Source organism: Ascaphus truei, chromosome 18 (genome assembly GCF_040206685.1).
Source record: "Ascaphus truei isolate aAscTru1 chromosome 18, aAscTru1.hap1, whole genome shotgun sequence".
NCBI lineage: Eukaryota > Metazoa > Chordata > Amphibia > Anura > Ascaphidae > Ascaphus > Ascaphus truei.
The window spans coordinates 29549262-29569430 of record NC_134500.1 but is presented as its reverse complement, the minus strand read 5'-3'; the positions used below and the strand labels follow the sequence as shown (position 1 = coordinate 29569430).

General features: G+C 46.3%; 1 protein-coding gene across 1 annotated transcript in view; it reads right to left on the bottom strand.

Moving 5' to 3' along the window:
• Nucleotides 1-826: 826 nt before the first annotated feature.
• LOC142469099 (serine beta-lactamase-like protein LACTB, mitochondrial) overlaps nt 827-20169 on the bottom strand; it is a 45822-nt gene continuing 26479 nt past the window's right edge. The window contains exon 6 of the mRNA XM_075576007.1: nt 827-3041. Coding sequence (XP_075432122.1) covers nt 2519-3041 — 523 coding nt within the window. The 3' untranslated portion in view covers nt 827-2518. The remainder of the gene's footprint in view (nt 3042-20169) is intronic.

Below are 20169 nucleotides of genomic sequence, written 5' to 3'. Positions count from 1 at the left end.
CCCACCCACCCCTCTGCACAGACACACATAGACATGTACACACTTTCAAAACCTTCCTCTTCTGGAGTTTGGCCGGTTACATCTACGGGTAACTGACTCCTGAGTCGTCAAGCCCTGTCTCTTACAACTTCTCATCCTCTGTTAGGAGTAGTAACCAGTGCTAACTGGGGTGGGCCCCTACCTGGCAAGATGGCGACCTATGCAACAGGTTAACATGGCCATCTTAGGTAGCCAAAATGGCTGCCCAGTCCGTGCTTTTGTTTCCCCATGTAAGACCGTTTACATGTGCTCTTTGTATTCGCCTGAGGCGAGTGCATTTTGTCGCCAGCGAGCCGTCGCCGCCAAAGCGGCACAAGGTTTTTTTGTTTTTTTTAAAGACTTTTCCCTGCAATTCTAATTCTCCCTGCCTCAAAGTTCAAATCACCACCCCTGATTGGTCGAGGTGCTCAAATCCCTCTTCTCCCCCCCCTCCCTGCACAAGTTGTAGCTGTGGTTCTCTGCAAAAAAAAAAATGCACGCTGAAGGTTCGTGAATCTTCTCTCACCCGCTCCTTGGCGTCAGTTTAATGCCAAAATTAGGATCGATTTTATATTAGAGTTAAAATAAATAAATAAAGGATTGAAAAATTTCACACTAATAAATAAAAGGCAATATTTGTTAAAAATAGAAATATGGGGCGGGGGGGGGGGGGTTGCCATTGGTGGTCTCTGTATATCCTTATTTCTACACAGGACATAATAATATAGCACATCATGGAGTCCCTGCCCCAAAGAGCTTACAATCCAAGGTGGTAGAACTGTGGAAAGAAACGCAGCCAAAGCTGAGCAATATTCAGCACTTTTTTTTTTTTATTGGTTAAAATCCTGTCTTACAAATCACGCACAGACATTGTAAACCAGCAAGACCATTATTTCTTACAGGGGGAAATTAATACCATTTAATTAATGCCGCCTCCTAAAAACCCGCGAGCAGACGGGCGTAACAGGAAAAAGAAATCACCCATAACTGGCGTCGCCAGAAACCGGTTACAGATCTGTTCTGGACGTAAGCAGCGCAATAGAAAAGAAACGGGGAGCACTGCCGGAAAATAGAGAGAACTGGAGGCGAAGCAGAAAAAATAACCTGAGGTTTCTCTTTAATTAGGCTACAAGCCTCAATAAATGTGTTATTTTTTCTGCTTTGCCTCCAGTTCTCTCTCTCTCGGCAGTGCTCCCCGGTTCGTTTCTATTTTGCTGCTTTGTTACAATGCCGGAGGACGCACGCCGGGAAGTTTGGGCCTCCTGCTTATGGTTCTGTGAGTACTCAAACCGTTCACTGCTGCTCATATCGATCACTAAGGGGGCCTCTCTGATGCCGCGCGGGTCTGGCGGTTCCCGTCAGGGGGACCGAGGATCACCGTGAGTCAATCTGACCCTATACTATGTGATTGCCGACACGGCTTCTATGAGTTTGCAGTTATTATTAACCATTTAGTTGCCCATATACCTGTACTATAAGGGCTTATTGCATCCATCTACAATTTATATACAATTGTCAAAGGGTTTGTAGCACCCACCATTGAGCTGTATTCCTCTCCTATATTGCTATTCTGTACGTAGCATTTTCCAGGGACAAACCATCTACAACCTAACTGGGAAGCCTTTGGCGCTGGGAGATGGTGACGGATCGAGAAGGGGGCTCCCACGTCAAAGGCATTATCATTACTATAGGACCGCTCCAGTAAATATATATACCCGTGCTCTTACATTGAGCCATTCTTCCCAAAATACAGCTGTAGCTTTAAAGGGGGACGAAAGCAGCAACCTAACTCGAAGAGCTTGCACTCTACACTGTACTGTCTATATTTGGCATATCATAAACCTGGGTAATAGAAAAAGGGGGGCTGATTTCCATGCTAGCTGAACAAACACGGGGTTCCCACTGATGTGTACTGTATGTGATGTGTATGGCAGTGTTGCCTGCCTCCAGCAGATGAAGAACAATACATTTAATGCTTATTTACACTGTAAACAGATTAAACACAACCAGCAGATCGGCCTGCAGTGCAGAATTACTGCTATATGTATGTTGGCTAAGCAAGATCTGCCTTTTATTAACACTCCTAATTCACATTTACTGTACTGCAATTTCTCTGCCGTTTGGATTAACAGTAATTTGTAGTTGTGTTAGCCTCTAGGTCAGGAGCGGCAACTCCAGTCCTCAAAACAGGTCAGGTTTTCAGGATATGCCTGCTTCAGCACAGGTGTCTCAATCAGTGGTGATTGAGCCACCTGTGCCGACACAGAGACATGCTGAAAAGCTGATTGGGGGAGAGGGGGGTGGGGGTGTTTGAGGACTGGACTAGGCCACTCCGGCTCTAGGTTTCCATTCAACAGGGGAAATAGTCTGATTTTCTTCTAGTCCACCCGCGGCAGTACAACATCATCCATCTTCTGCCCATAACTAAAAAACGACACATTCTTCACGGTTCTCGGAAGATTTTACTAGCCTCATTATTTGCCTACGACTATAGATGTGGTCAACGTCTTGACTTGTCCTTCTCGAACTCCAGTGCGATCTTCAGGGCCGTGCTGTTCAGCCCGGTAGCCTGCATGTTGGAGATGATGGTTACCACCACCCCTCTGGGTGCAGACGCCATCTTGTTGTTCAATGTTGATGGATTCTCCTCTTCTGGCAAGATCAGTAGGACACTGCTGGCGCCCACAGCCGCTCCTGTGTGTGATACATAGTGGCGCTGATGCTGGCACTGCCCGCACGCCTGCTTGCTCTCCACGGCCCCCCAACCCATGGCGTACTTGCCGTCTTTGTCCCAGGACATCTCGGTGTTGGGGACTGGCCGCCAAACCATAGAGATGGTGTCTGGTTTGAGGTAGCCAGGCAGCAGCTGGGACGTCCCCCGCGCTTGGTAGCTGTACAGCAGGACATTTCCGAAGGTCAGGAGGTCGCCGACGGTGGAGACGAAACCTCCCCCTGCCCACTTACACGAGTTGTCCACGTAGGGCGTGTTCACCAGACGCTTCTTGTCATTGAAAGTGTAAAACCTGCAGATGATGATGAAGAGGAGGAGGAAGGTCAAACAGTCAAGAACTTCGATAGGAAACTTTCCACAACAAGAGTCGGCAATTGTCCTTTTATACCAGGGGGGCTCAACTTCAGTCCTCAAGACCCCTGGGGGGGGTTCTTGAGGACTGAAGTTGGCCACTCTTGGTCTAGGACATCTCCGTGGATGGTTTCAATTTCATTAAGACTTATCAGTGTACAGTCTCCAAAGAATCTCTAAAAACCAGCACCGATGTAAGTATTACGTCTCATGCGGCACATTGTCTGGTATTATATAGTAAACCTATACTGAGCTTTTTTTTTTTTAAATCCGGTGTTGGTGTCTATAGGGTGTTTTTGGGACTGTATTATACCTTCGTGTGTCCATAAAGAGACCTGTGAGGTTTGGGAAGCTCTGAACACGTGAGGAAGAGACCTGTGAGGTTTGGGGAGTTCTGTACATGTGAGAAAGGGACCTGTGAGGTTATGAAAACTCGGTATACATGAAGAAGAGACCTGTGTGGTTTGGGGAGTTCTGTACATGTGAAGAAGAGACCTGTGAGGTTAGCAAAGCTCGGTGTACATGAAGAAGAGACCTGTGAGGTTAGGAAAGCTCTGTATACGTGAATATGAGACTTGTGAGGTTAGGAAAGCTCTGTATACGTGAAGAAGAGACTTGTGAGGTTAGGAAAGCTCTGTATACGTGAAGATGAGACTTGTGAGGTTAGGAAAGCTCTGTATACGTGAAGAAGAGACTTGTGAGGTTAGGAAAGCTCTGTACATGTGAAGAAGAGACCTGTGAGGTTAGGAAAGCTCTGTATACGTGAAGAAGAGTCCTGTTTAAGTTCCCAAACCCTTCTCCAGATGTTGTGCTGCTTTGGCCGAAGTTTAACTACGCTTTTACCATTCTCTACAGTTGATACCCATTACTGCTCGTTACCGGCCGGTCAGTTAGCGCCACTTAACAGTCACTAATGGGAGGATGGATTTTGCTCTTCTGTATCAGAGCTCAACAGGGAGAACTGGTACTCAAAGGGATTCCTGGGGAATGCACCAGGTGGCAGCATTGTCCCACATTTATTATTTATTTTTTTATTTATAAAATATTTTACCAGGAAGTAATACATTGAGAGTTACCTCTCGTTTTCACGTATGTCCTGGGCACAGAGTAAAACAAATAATACATGGTACAAATACAGTTACATAAATGAACAGGGTATACATTATATACAAGACATTGCATGCACAGTTAAAGAAAATATATGTTATGGGCGTATGAAACAGTTACAGACCAGATTAAAATGTGAGACAGCCTTAGATTTGAAAGAACTTAAACTGGTGCTGGATGTGAGAGTCTCTGGTAGGTTGTTCCAGTTTTGGGGTGCACGGAAGGATAAATGATAAATTCTATCCCAGCGGCCCCCAGCCTTATATACCCTGTGCCCCCGATAGAAAATATTAGTTCCCCGAACTCCTAGTTAATTAATCTTATCGCTGACTCGTCAGACATTCGCTCACACGGTGTGACCGATCCCAGGCAGTATGGTGTCCTGAGCTTGTGGGGGGAACACGCTTAATAATCCCCCCAAACTGTCCCTCAGTGTGTGCAGGCAGCATGGGGGGTATAGCTGTCACTCACTGCGGGGGCTTCCAAAGTCACGTCCCACAATGCCTTGCTGCTGTGGATGTATGAAGGCCAGGGTCATATGTAGGATGATTTAGCCCAGATAGTTGCAACTCAGCCCTCTTTTCAAAGCACAACAAGTTCTGTTTCTTTTCTTTCCTTTATTTGGGGAAAGTAGCATAAAAGACAGGCACTTGTGAAGAGATGTTGGTGTTTAAATAGTGTCTCTCTGTGGGTGCCTTGTAGTTAAGGACAGGTGAAAAGGGTAATCCTACCACTACAGTGGTTACAGCAGGGTACTCGCTCATCCAGAGGTGAAGGTGGAAAAGGAAATCCCAATGTATGCTTGGTAGCAAGATAGCCTGGGGACAGACCATCTGTGGGCAGAGCAGAGGGGGAGAAAGCAGACTAGCTCATTTGTGAGAAAGGCTGGGGCTGCTATAGCAACTCACAGAAATGTCTGAGGGAGCCACAACATGTAGCAATAATGTTGCATTTTCTCACACAGCAAGCTGCAGGGACAGGGGAAAATGACAGGCAAATGAACAAAGGAGAAATGAATCCCATAACTAAAGGGGAAGACAGATGAATATAGAATCTAGTTCCAGGACACTCCCCAATATAGGGGAATAGAATTTGTCACTGAGAATTGGAGAGGTGGAGATAGACTCAGGCGTTTAAGACAGCGAGAAACGTTCTGGATCTATCAGCTTAAGACTTTAACACCAAACGGCTTAAATGCAGATCTAGACATCCCAGCATTTTTGTAAGGGAGGCAATAACGATTAGAGACCCATTCAACCCCAACAGACTTTATAATAAAGAAAATAAATCACACGGGGTTGTAATACTAATGCTCGTTTTCTGTTCCCCATCCCTTATTCCTCCCGCCCCCTCTTCTACTCCATCTCCCTCTAATTTTCCCATTCGTTTTGAGAAACACTTCTAATGCTTTGATATGTATTTACTTATATCATCAACAATTGATTGTGATCCCATGAGGAATTATACAGTTAACGTTAACCCGACAATTATTAAAAAATACGTAGAGCAATTGAATTACAGCTAGCGTCGCGAATACCATTGTATCTATTTTTGAAATATTTTTATATATATAAAGAAATAAATTATGTTTTTTAAAGTGATTTGTATAAAAAGTGTTGTTTTTAATATCATTTTAGACAAAAAAAAAATTTTTTAAATACCATAGAGTAATATGCAATGTTTTATATATATTTATAGATAAATTGTTGATTTTAGACTTCAATGTATAAACCAAATTGACCATGACTAAGTAAGGTAGATAATACAAACTGTGAAATTGATAATAGTACCATTTTTCTGAATTAAGATTAACCTAGATCTCGAGGTTAGCGTAATAAATCTAAGATACCCACTAACAAAAGGGAATACAAGATAAAAATGATTACCAACAAGTTTATTATTTGTGTTTCTATGTGTCTAGATAGAGATTAGTCTGAAAACAGTTGTCTTTAGACATTTGGATGTAACCCAAATGATTGCACAATATGGATGTTAAGCGATATATAATGTCAACATGAGATAGCACTATTTTTTAATTAGGATAAATTCAAATGCAAAGATTATTTTAGAAGATCTACTAATCTTGCCAACAAAATTATAATGGACGCAATAATTTGGATTAATTGTAGGGTGGTAAGGAACACCAGAAGGGGCTCATCATATATATGGAGCATATGGCATTCATTGCAACTAATTACAGCAAATCATTCCCGCTATTTAACTAATTAGCAAACCGAGGGTCTATATAAGTCTATCAGACCCTGCCTACGTCATTAAAAGAGCCTGAGGAAGCCGTCCAATCAGCGAAACGCGTTGCTCTAATTCGTTGAAGTCTTTTGGACCACTGGGGCTTCCGTAGCTGAGGGGAGCAGTCTGCAGTCACAGCCGCGCTAGGAACTGACATCAATTCCAACTCCGGACGCGGAGGAGAGAGCGGCTGGGGACCGGTGCAAACCGCAGCCACGGGAACACAGCAGCATAATGTAAATGCCATGTGAGTGCATTTATTGTGGATTTTATTGATGTGCATTAAACGTTGAAGTTTTAAACGAGCACTGCTGATCCCAGTACATTATTTTGCCTCACCCACGCCCCTCTCTGTAACGGGGAGGGGAAGAAGCCCAGAACGGGGGAACTGTAATTGAGACCTGCATTGAACCCCCTGCCCGCCAGCAGGAACGCATACAACACCCCTGGGAGTATCTCTGACGGGGAACCTAGGTGTATGCCTTAAAGACAACTGCCCTGCGACTTTACTCACACTGGGCCGTGTGAGTATTTATATATTTATATATTTATATTGTAAATCACCACGACCCCTCCTGCACCCAACTGCGGAAGGGTCACCATCTACCACAAAGATACCATCTTGGGACAAGGTTTACACAGGGCCGTGTAAGCATATATCATTTAGTATATCTATTTTAATTTTCCACCGTCCCACCTACCTCCTTTACTGGATTACTCTGTTAAAAATTGTCTGTATTTGTCATATCTGTGCATCTACTTATCCCTCACTCCCCCTACTTTGTTTTGTCTATACGTTTCCATAAGGGCTTTGGATCATCCCTTTATTAGGGGTAGAAGCAGAAGGGATCGCAAGAACGACTCCGCATCATTAGCAAATAACCACAATAATTGGTTTCAACGCTCTTCTGAAATTCTGTCACTTAAGGTAAGCGCTTGGTTCTTCCATAATGCAAAATTCATGTCCACATAATGATGGGATCCCGGCCGGTACCACCAGCTTGAAGTCCTTTGCCGTCTCGGTAAGGTAGGTAGGCGGATGCACAGCTCTAGGTTAGCTTGATGCACCACAATGTCTCAGAGTCCACAGAACTGGTAGTCAGTTCTTCCTTGTTATAGTCCGATTTAGGCATTAGGAGGATAGTCTCTGTGATAGATCTTAAAAAGGTTTTAACGATCCGATTCTGGGTCACCCGAACTTCCACCTTGCGGACCCTTTCATCTTCGCTTGGGATGGTTTTGATAATAAATCCCATGGGCCATTCGTTTCTTGACACCTGTTTGTCCTTCAACAGAACCACATCTCCTACTTGGATATCCGGTTTAACCGTTTGCCATTTATGGCGTTCTTGGAGTGTCACCAGATACTCGCGTCTCCAGCGATCCCAAAATGTGTTGGCCAAGCGCTGCACCTGTCTCCACTGTCGTTTGTATATGTCCTTAGAGTTGAAACCTTCGACTGGGGTGGGGATGTTCCCTACTTTCTGGGTTAGCAGCATTGCTGGTGTCAAAATACTTGGCGATTCTGGATCTGTTGACACTGGAATCAAAGGCCTAGCATTAATTATCGCTGATATTTCGGCCATAAATGTGGTTAACACTACGTGGGTGAGTCGAGTTAAATCGGTTTTCAGCATTAAAGAGTCCAAGATACGTCGGACCACCCCGATCATGCATTCCCATGCTCCGCCCATGTGAGAGGAGTGAGGAGGGTTGAATGTCCACGTACACTCTTGGTCACGCAGGTATCTTTGGATACTGTTGTCTCTATTATCTTTAGTGTTTATTTGTAATTCCTTACATGCTCCAACAAAATTGGTGCCGCAATCGGAGCGTATTTGTTTAACTGGTCCTCTGACTGCAAAGAATCTTCTGAGGGCATTTATGAAGCTTGAAGCATCCATAGATTCTATAATCTCGATGTGTATAGCTCGCGTACTCATGCAGGTGAAGAGTACCGCCCATCGTTTACTGTTTGCTAGCCCGCCGCTAGTTCTACGTGAGATGACCATCCAGGGCCCAAATACATCGGGCCCTACATAGGTAAAGGGGGGTTCTGTATTAAGTCTGTCGATAGGTAAATCTGCCATCCTTTGGTCTTGGCTTTTGCCTCGCAGCATTCGGCACCTGACACATTTGTGGAGATTACTGGCCACGCACCTTTTCATGCCAACGACCCAAATGCCCACCGCTCTAATAGCGCCTTCGGTGAAGTGTCGTCCCTGATGCATGACTTGTTTGTGGTAGTAGCGCACCAACAAAGTAGCGATGTGATGCCGGCCAGGGATGATAAGAGGATTGCTTTCCTCCCTGCTCAGTTGGGACTTGTTGAGGCGGCCTCCTACTCTCATGAGGCCGTCATCGTCGATGAAGGGGTTCAACTTCCAAAGTGGGCTGTTTTTGGGAACACTCTTCCCTCCACGAATGCAATTGATCTCTTACGCATACGTTTCTCTCTGAACATGACGGAGAACGGTTTCCTTAGCCCTTGCGACTTCCTCCACGGTGCGCAACTCTTTGCAGATGTGCCAGCCTTGGCAGCCGGTAGTTTTACCATCTAGTGTCTGACGGAAGGAGAAGCCTATATGCCTGAGATGGGCTACTGCTCGCAGAAGGGCTGTCCACCTTGAGAAGCGATGGAATCGATGTGATCCGAATGCGTTTCTGTGCAATACATTGGTGAGTAACACGGATACTTGAGGGGGCCTTATCTCCGTATCCTTCTCGGGATCCACGAGTTAAAAGTCGCCAACTGGGGTTGGTGGCGTTTCCGCGGGCTGCGCAAGAAACGTTGGTCCTGAGAGCCATGACGTGTTCTGCAGTTGAGATGCGGGTACTGATCTGGTGGCATGATCTGCGGGATTTTGATCTGTGGGCACGTGGTGCCATTGTTCTGGTTGGGTTGACTTCTTGATTCTTTCTACATGGTTAGCCACGTATACATAGAATCTCCTTTTCTTGTTGTATATGTATCCCAGTACCACCTTGCTATCCGTGTAGAATCTAACGGCATCTGGTTTGCTGTCCATCTCTTTCTTGATGAGCTCCGCCAGTTCTACCGCTAACACTGCACCACATAGCTCGAGTATAGGTATAGTATGGTCGGGTTTTGGCGCCAGCTTAGCTTTGCCAAGGATGAACCTGATGTGGTAACTTCCATCCACGTCCGTGGTTTTTAGGTAGGCCACCGCTGCTATAGCTTTTGTGGAGGCATCTGAGAATACGCAAAGCTCTTTGCTGTGTGCGGCGGTGAGAGATATAGGTGAGTAGGGGCGTGGGATCTGAAGTTGCTCAAGGGCCTTCAAGGAGTACTTCCACGTCTCCCACTCTCCGTTTTTCTGGGGGTAGTGGGGTGTCCCATTCCTGCTTTTCCAAGGACATTTCTCTGAGAAGAGACTTCCCTTGTATAGTGACAGGGGCCACGAATCCTAGCGGATCGTAAAGACTGTTAACGGTGGACAGGACTCCGCGACGTGTGAAGGGTTTTTCTTCGATGGCTACCTGGAACGTAAAGGTATCCGTTTTAAGATTCCAGCTTATCCCCAGGCTCCGCTGTATGGGAGGCGTGTCGGTCCCCAGATCCAAATTCTTGAGATCGTTTGCTTTATCATCTGCGTGGAACGCCTTCATCACTAATGCACTATTGGAAGCTATTTTGTGCAATCTTAGGTTGGAATTTGTTAACATCTTTTGTGTCCTTTTGAGTAGATCTATGGCTTCTTCTTCGGTGGGAACTGATTTTAATCCGTCGTCCACATAGAAGTCTCTTTTGACGAGGTTCCTGGCGTCTCTCCCGAACTCTGCTTCTCCGTCTTGGGCCGTTCTTCTGAGGCCGTAGGCGGCCACCGCAGGTGAGGGGCTGTTACCGAAGACATGTACTTTCATGCGGTACTCTGTGATTTTGTTTTCTATGTCGTCATCTTGGTACCACAGGAATCTTAGGTAGTTACGGTTGTCTTCTCGCACAAGGAAGCAGTGGAACATCTGTTGAATGTCTGCTGTTATGGCGATTGGCTCCTTGCAGAAGCGGATCAACACTCCCAGAAGACTGTTCGTCAGATCCGGCTCGGTGAGGAGAACATTGTTTAGGGAGACTCCCTGATGCTGAGCACTGGAGTCGAATATCACTCGAATTTGGCCAGGTTTCTGGGGGTGGTAGACGCCAAACGACAGGAGGTACCAGCATTCTTCGCCTTCTCTCAGTGGGGGCGCCGACTCTGCATGGCCGCTGTGGAAGATTTTTTGCATGAAGGCCACAAAGTGTTCCTTGGTCTCCGGTTTCCTTTGTAGGTTACGACGAGCCTAGACATGGCGTGGTCTCTGTTGTTTGGGAGGCGTCTTCTTGGCGAGCGGAAAGGTAGTGGGGCCACCCAACTGCCTAATTCAACCTTGAAGAGCTCCTTATCCATTAACCTCAAGAATTCTTTATCTTCCCTTGATGGCGCCTGTTTGTCGTCGTCCTTTGTTGTCTGGAACACTGTACTCCCTAGGTCATTGGGGTATTTTCCTGCAACAAGCGCATCTCCATAGTTCCTTTTGGTCTCAAGCTTCTCGTGGACCTGGAAGTGGTTCGGACAGGGTTTGAAGTGGGATGTACGACCGTTCTCCAACAAGTTTGTTCGTAGGGCGTCAACGTTGTCGGGTCCTCGTATCCTGTCTATGCATACTTCTCCCACTACCACCCATCCTAGATCGAGCCTTTGAGCGCTTGGGCCGTTGTGGTCCCCGTTTCGCTGTTCGCGGATCTTGTGTGCTCTCATGATGTCCCTGCCAAGTAGCAGCATGATCTGGGCGCCTTCGTCTAGTGGTGGGATATGATCAACAATAGCTTTTAGATGGGGATGGTGTCGCGCCACGTCTGGTGTGGGGATCTCGCTCCTATCTTCTGCCATGTGATTGCACTCGATGAGTGTGGGAAGGGGCATGTTCACTTTGCCGTCTATTGAGCATATGGTGTAGCCATTCACTCTTCTCCCTGTAGTCTCCATTCGCCCTGCGCATGTTCTGAGGGTGTAAGGAGAAGCGCTGTCTTGTATGTTAAACATGTCGAAGAATTCTGACCTGACCAGCGATGGGTTGCTCTGGTCGTCGATGATTGCATACATCCTTTTAGCTCTTTGGGGTTGTCCCTCTGGGTGCACTGCTACCAGACATATTTTAGAGCAAGATCTGCCGTTGTTTCCTTCTCCACATACCTCTGTGCATTTGGACGCTACCGACGTCGTGGGGGGTGTATCTCCCACTTCTTCCTCCCCGTCCTGCTTTGTCGAAGGGTTAGGGGCTTTACTTGATTTGGGCTTCATAGCTTCCGGGTGTAAAGCGGCTATGTGCCTGTCGCTATCGCACTCTGTGCATTTCATAGCTTCTTTGCAGTCCTTGAATAAATGAGTTGTGGAAGCACAACATTTGAAACAAGCTCCCCATTCCCTGAGTAAGTTCTTTCGCTCCTCTATGGGTTTCATTCTGAATCCGATACACTTGTTAAGCGGATGCGGTCTTTTGTGAATAGGGCATTCTTTGTTAAGAACCCTTGGTTTCTTGTCCCTGTCGGCCGCCTGACCGGGACTCGCGTGGGTCGTAGGGGGCACGTCTGTCCTGTGGACTGAGATGGGTGTTCTGGTGTCCTTGTATCTCGCTGCTGACCTTTCGTTCCTCGGGTGGCTGGCACTGGATGTGGTCTGCGCCCCTAAGATGAAGCTGGGGTCGTTCCTCATCCTTGCTGCTTCGCGAATGAAGCTCAAGAAAACTGAGAATGGGGGGTAGGCGACTTGCTTCTCCCTTTTGTATTTGGAGCCTTGTGAAATCCATCTTTCTTGGAGGTTGTAGGGTAGCTTCTCCAAGATGGGTCTCACTCCACGAGCTGAGTCCAAGACGTTGAGACCTGTTAAGGAATGGTCTTTCCTTGCGAACTCCAGCTCTTGCAGCAGGTCCCCGAGCTCTCGTAACTTCGAGTAGTCTTTAGTTGTGATCTTGGGGAAGCTGTCGACTCTTTTGAAGAGCGAATCCTCGACTGCTTCGGGGCTACCGTAGCACTCTTCTAGCCTTTCCCACACTAGGTCAAGACCTACTTGGGGTTGGTTCGCGTTTGCCGCCCGAAGTCTCTTCGCGTGCTCCCTGGATTCGTTCCCCAGGAACTTGAATAGCAGGTTGAGCTCCTCCCTTGCTGAGAAGTCCAAGCTGTTGATTGCGTCTTTGAACGTGAACTTCCACGTCCGGTAGTTCTCAGGGCGGTCGTCGAAGCTGATGAGTCCTGCTTGCACCAGGTCATGCCGGATCATGTACATGGCTATGTCTGTCAGGCCTGAGGCATCGGCGTGTTGGTCCCGTTCTGAGGTAGTTGCTGGGAGGGTCCGTGCGGTCGCCTCTTCCTTGGCGTGGACGCGTGATGATTGCTGGTCGGTGCGAGGGGCTGTGTTCTCCCGTGTGGGTGTACCTGGATTGCGAGCCTGTTGTAGTGCATTCATGTGCGCGCTGGCGTGTGGATCACTGGTGCGGCTGTGGCTATCCCAGGTAGCGTGTACCCTTAAAGGAACAGCGTCTTCTCCACGTGGACCTAGCAAGTCTTCGGTGTCTGTGGAGTCACTCCCTCCGTGTTGAGATGGTGCGCTGGTGTTTACACTGAAGAGGCTCCTTACGTAGTCTTCAGTGCGTTGGATTGGATCCTCTGATGCTATCCGTCTGTACGGTAGCTGCCCACCGTCCTGTCTCGCAGCTGCTTCTAAGGCTTCGGCTTGGGCTATGGTGGCAGCGGCGTCCTCTTCTTTGCGTAGAGCCTCTAGATCCGCGTCTAATTCGGCCTTTCTACGCGCAGCGGCGGCGGCGGTAGCAGCGGAGGCGGAATTGGCGGCGGGGGCAGCGGCGGCGATCTGCTCCTCCTCCTCTAAGCGCGCCTTTTCTGCCCTTACGGCTGCCTCTCTCCGACCATATTCGGCCCTGGCACGTGCGGCCTCTGCGGTGGCTCGCGCCTTGATGGCGTTTGTGCTTGCGCTGGACGCCTGAGATTGCGCTGACCTTGATGAGTGCCTCTATGTGCATGAGCGCTGCGATGCGGTCTCCTGCAAAAGGTCCTTTCTCTTATTCTCAGCTTCCGTGATGGCGGTTTGCACGATGCCATCACGTTCTAGGTCAATCGCCTTTTGTAGGTCGCGCTCTCGTATGCTATCTTCCGTGTTAGTTCTTGTTAGATACGTGAAATATGCCTGTGACAGCGCTTGGTAGCCGGAGCGGTCTACTTTCAATTGAGTTATCCCCTGCTCGAGCTGTTGTGCATAATTGCCAGCGCCGGCGACATTGCGTACCCCAAGTGTGGTTGTTTCCCAGGCCAACTCTAATTTAGCGCGGTGTGCTTCAATGTCAGTCTCATATTTTTCACAGGCCTTTTGTGTCAGTGTGACTGTCCGTTTGGGCCTTGCGTCTGCCTGCGCCTGTTGCAGTTGCGCAGCGGTCTCGGTGTCTGAGTGATCACTCTCCTGCGTGATGTCTGGTGAGGCTCTGAGTTGTGCCATGCTGTAGGTGTGTGTAGGCCTTTAGCCAGTGCGTGTGGCGTGCGGTCTTTTACCTGTGTCAGCGATGGGCGACTGTCTCAGATGTTGCCGAGCGGTGTCCTGCAGCGTTCAGCGTAGGGGTAGCTGTACTCACAGGTGTCCGGTGGCTCTGCCGGTGTCATGGCGGGTGTCCGGTGGCGTGGCCCTTTGGTGGCGCTGGCCGTGGGAACGTGCGCAGGGTAAGGTGGGATGGTAATCCCTTACTATGGAGCTGTGCAGAGGGTGGACTCAAAAGGACAGAGAAGGCGATCAAGGCTCTGTGTGTTATGGACTTTGTCTGCAAAGCTGCGTGTGCAGTGTAAGCTGCTTGCTGCTTTTCAGTCTGCAGAGACTGCTCTGTGTTATCATAAGTCTAGAGTAGCAGCTCCTGTAAGTGTCTGTAAGGCACACGGTATCCTTTTCACTATTCTGAAGGCCAGGGTCATATGTAGGATGATTTAGCCCAGATAGTTGCAACTCGGCCCTCTTTTCAAAGCACAACAAGTTCTGTTTCTTTTCTTTACTTTATTTGGGGAAAGTAGCATAAAAGACAGGCACTTGTGAAGAGATGTTGGTGTTTAAATAGTGTCTCTCTGTGGGTGCTTGGTAGTTAAGGACAGGTGAAAAGGGTAATCCTACCACTACAGCGGTTACAGCAGGGTACTCGCTCACCCAGAGGTGAAGGTAGAAAAGGAAATCCCAATGTATGCTGGGTAGCAAGATAGCCTGGGGACAGACCATCTGTGGGCAGAGCAGAGGGGGAGAAAGCAGGCTAGCCCATTTGAGAGAAAGGCTGGGGATGCTATAGCAACTCACTGAAATATCTAAGGAAACCACAACATGTAGCAATAATGTTGCATTTTCTCACACAGCAAGCTGCTGGGACAGGGGAAAATGACAGGCAACTGAACAAGGGAGAAATGAATCCCATAACTAAAGGGGAAGACAGAGGAATATAGAATCTAGTTCCAGGACAGGATGCAAAGCATTGTGGGAAGCTCCTGTTGTGGCAGCGATACCCCCCTCGCTAAAGTTGGGGTCTTACAAAGTGCGCAGTCTCCACACGGGCTCAGGACCCCAATATACCGCCTGGGAGCCGCCATTACACATTGTGTTTGGGGAACCCCTTGGAGACGGCTCACGTACCCCTACATTTTCACGCACTCCCTGTTGGGAATCATTGATCTATTCCACTGTACTTACACAGTCACTTAACCTCTTCTCTGCCAGAGGCCAGCAACGTATCACTCTGCGTGTTATTATACCGCTCTGCGTGTTATTATACCGCTCTGCGTGTTATTATACCGCTCTGCGTGTTATTATACCGCTCTGCGTGTTATTATATTTCTCTGCGTGTTATTATATCTCTCTGCGTGTTATTATATCGCTCTGCGTGTTATTATACGTCTCTGCGTGTTATTATATCTCTCTGCGTGTTATTATATCTCTCTGCGTGTTATTATATCTCTCTGCGTGTTATTATACCGCTCTGCGTGTTATTATACCGCTCTGCGTGTTATTATATCGCTCTGCGTGTTATTATACCGCTCTGCGTGTTATTATACCGCTCTGCGTGTTATTATACCGCTCTGCGTGTTATTATATCTCTCTGCGTGTTATTATATCTCTCTGCGTGTTATTATATCTCTCTGCGTGTTATTATATCGCTCTGCTATTATATCGCTCTGCGTGTTATTATATCTCTCTGCGTGTTATTATATCTCTCTGCGTGTTATTATATCTCTCTGCGTGTTATTATATCTCTCTGCGTGTTATTATATCTCTCTGCGTGTTATTATATCTCTCTGCGTGTTATTATATCTCTCTGCGTGTTATTATACCGCTCTGCGTGTTATTATACCGCTCTGCGTGTTATTATATCGCTCTGCGTGTTATTATACCGCTCTGTGTTATTATATCACTCTGCGTGTTATTATACCGCTCTGCGTGTTATACCGCTCTGCGTGTTATTATATCACTCTAAATGTTATTATACTGCTTTGCATGTTATTATACCGCTCTGCGTGTTATTATATCTCTGCGTGTTATTACCTTGCTGTGCGCGGTATTATATCTCTGCGTGTTATTACCTTGCTGTGCGCGGTATTATATCTCTGCGTGTTATTACCTTGCTGTGCGTGTTATTATATCTCTGCGTGTTATTACCTTGCTGTGCGTGGTATTAGATCTCTGCGTGTAATTACCTTGCTGTGCACGGTATTATATCTCTGCGTGTTATTACCTTGCTGTGCACGGTATTATATCTCTGCGTGTTATTACCTTGCTGTGCGTGTTATTATATCTCTGCGTGTTATTACCTTGCTGTGCGCGGTATTATATCTCTGCGTGTTATTACCTTGCTGTGCACGGTATTATATCTCTGCGTGTTATTACCTTGCTGTGCACGGTATTATATCTCTGCGTGTTATTACATTGCTGTGCGTGTTATTATATCTCTGCGTGTTATTACCTTGCTGTGCGCGGTATTATATCTCTGCGTGTTATTACCTTGCTGTGCGCGGTATTATATCTCTGCGTGTTATTACCTTGCTGAGCGTGTTATTATATCTCTGCGTGTTATTACCTTGCTGTGCGCGGTATTATATCTCTGCGTGTTATTACCTTGATGTGCGCGGTATTATATCTCTGCGTGTTATTACCTTGCTGTGCGCTGTATTATACCTCTGCGTGTTATTACCTTGCTGTGCACGGTATTAGATCTCTGCGTGTTATTACCTTGATGTGCACGGTATTATATCTCTGCGTGTTATTACCTTGCTGTGCACGGTATTATATCTCTGCGTGTTATTACCTTGATGTGCGCGGTATTATATCTCTGCGTGTTATTACCTTGATGTGCGCGGTATTATATCTCTGCGTGTTATTACCTTGCTGTGCGCGGTATTATATCTCTGCGTGTTATTACCTTGCTGTGCACGGTATTATATCTCTGCGTGTTATTACCTTGATGTGCACGGTATTATATCTCTGCGTGTTATTACCTTGCTGTGCACGGTATTATATCTCTGCGTGTTATTACCTTGATGTGCACGGTATTATATCTCTGCGTGTTATTACCTTGCTGTGCACGGTATTATATCTCTGCGTGTTATTACCTTGCTGTGCGTGTTATTATATCTCTGCGTGTTATTACCTTGCTGTGCGCGGTATTATATCTCTGCGTGTTATTACCTTGCTGTGCGCGGTATTATATCTCTGCGTGTTATTACCTTGCTGTGCGCGGTATTATATCTCTGCGTGTTATTACCTTGCTGTGCGCGGTATTATATCTCTGCGTGTTATTACCTTGCTGTGCACGGTATTATATCTCTGCGTGTTATTACCTTGCTGTGCACGGTATTATATCTCTGCGTGTTATTACCTTGCTGTGCATGGTATTATATCTCTGCGTGTTATTACCTTGCTGTGCACGGTATTATATCCCTGCGTGTTATTACCTTGCTGTGCGCGGTATTATATCTCTGCGTGTTATTACCTTGCTGTGCGTGTTATTATATCTCTGCGTGTTATTACCTTGCTGTGCGCGGTATTATATCTCTGCGTGTTATTACCTTGCTGTGCACGGTATTATATCTCTGCGTGTTATTACCTTGCTGTGCGCGGTATTATATCTCTGCGTGTTATTACCTTGCTGTGCACGGTATTATACCCCTGCGTGTTATTACCTTGATGTGCACGGTATTATATCTCTGCGTGTTATTACCTTGCTGTGCGTGTTATTATATCTCTGCGTGTTATTACCTTGCTGTGCGCAGTATTATATCTCTGCGTGTTATTACATTGCTGTGCGTGTTATTATATCTCTGCGTGTTATTACCTTGCTGTGCGTGTTATTATATCTCTGCGTGTTATTACCTTGCTGTGCGCGGTATTATATCTCTGCGTGTTATTACCTTGCTGTGCACGGTATTATATCTCTGCGTGTTATTACCTTGCTGTGCGCGGTATTATATCTCTGCGTGTTATTACCTTGCTGTGCGTGTTATTATATCTCTGCGTGTTATTACCTTGCTGTGCGCGGTATTATATCTCTGCGTGTTATTACCTTGCTGTGCACGGTATTATATCTCTGCGCGTTATTACCTTGCTGTGCACGGTATTATATCTCTGCGTGTTATTACCTTGCTGTGCGTGTTATTATATCTCTGCGTGTTATTACCTTGCTGTGCGCGGTATTATATCTCTGCGTGTTATTACCTTGCTGTGCACGGTATTATATCTCTGCGTGTTATTACCTTGCTGTGCGCGGTATTATATCTCTGCGTGTTATTACCTTGCTGTGCGTGTTATTATATCTCTGCGTGTTATTACCTTGCTGTGCGCGGTATTATATCTCTGCGTGTTATTACCTTGCTGTGCATGGTATACCCCTGCGTGTTATTACATTGCTGTGCACGGTATTATATTTCTGCGTGTTATTACCTTGCTGTGCACGGTATTATATCTCTGCGTGTTATTACCTTGCTGTGCGTGTTATTATATCTCTGCGTGTTATTACATTGCTGTGCACGGTATTATATCTCTGCGTGTTATTACATTGCTGTGCACGGTATTATATCTCTGCGTGTTATTACCTTGCTGTGCACGGTATTATATCTCTGCGTGTTATTACATTGCTGTGCGTGTTATTATATCTCTGCGTGTTATTACCTTGCTGTGCGTGTTATTATATCTCTGCGTGTTATTACCTTGCTGTGCGCGGTATTATATCTCTGCGTGTTATTACCTTGCTGTGCGCGGTATTATATCTCTGCGTGTTATTACATTGCTGTGCGTGTTATTATATCTCTGCGTGTTATTACCTTGCTGTGCGTGTTATTATATCTCTGCGTGTTATTACCTTGCTGTGCGCGGTATTATATCTCTGCGTGTTATTACCTTGCTGTGCGCGGTATTATATCTCTGCGTGTTATTACCTTGCTGTGCGCGGTATTATATCTCTGCGTGTTATTACATTGCTGTGCGTGTTATTATATCTCTGCGTGTTATTACCTTGCTGTGCGTGTTATTATATCTCTGCGTGTTATTACCTTGCTGTGCGCGGTATTATATCTCTGCGTGTTATTACCTTGCTGTGCGCGGTATTATATCTCTGCGTGTTATTACATTGCTGTGCGTGTTATTATATCTCTGCGTGTTATTACCTTGCTGTGCGTGTTATTATATCTCTGCGTGTTATTACCTTGCTGTGCGCGGTATTATATCTCTGCGTGTTATTACCTTGCTGTGCGCGGTATTATATCTCTGCGTGTTATTACCTTGCTGTGCGCGGTATTATATCTCTGCGTGTTATTAGATTGCTGTGCGTGTTATTATATCTCTGCGTGTTATTACCTTGCTGTGCGTGTTATTATATCTCTGCGTGTTATTACCTTGCTGTGCGCGGTATTATATCTCTGCGTGTTATTACCTTGCTGTGCGCGGTATTATATCTCTGCGTGTTATTACCTTGCTGTGCACGGTATTATATCTCTGCGTGTTATTACCTTGCTGTGCACGGTATTATATCTCTGCGTGTTATTACCTTGCTGTGCACGGTATTATATCTCTGCGTGTTATTACCTTGCTGTGCACGGTATTATATCTCTGCGTGTTATTACCTTGCTGTGCATGGTATTATATCTCTGCGTGTTATTACCTTGCTGTGCACGGTATTATATCTCTGCGTGTTATTACATTGCTGTGCACGGTATTATACCCCTGCGTGTTATTACCTTGCTGTGCACGGTATTATATCTCTGCGTGTTATTACCTTGCTGTGCACGGTATTATATCTCTGCGTGTTATTACCTTGCTGTGCATGGTATTATATCTCTGCGTGTAATTACCTTGCTCTGCACGGTATTATATCTCTGCGTGTTATTACCTTGCTGTGCACGGTATTATATCTCTGCGTGTTATTACCTTGCTGTGCACGGTATTATATCTCTGCGTGTTATTACCTTGCTGTGCGCGGTATTATATCTCTGCGTGTTATTACCTTGCTCTGCACGGTATTATATCTCTGCGTGTTATTACCTTGCTGTGCACGGTATTATATCTCTGCGTGTTATTACCTTGCTGTGCGCGGTATTATATCTCTGCGTGTTATTACCTTGCTGTGCACGGTATTATATCTCTGCGTGTTATTACATTGCTGTGCGTGGTATTATATCTCTGCGTGTTATTACC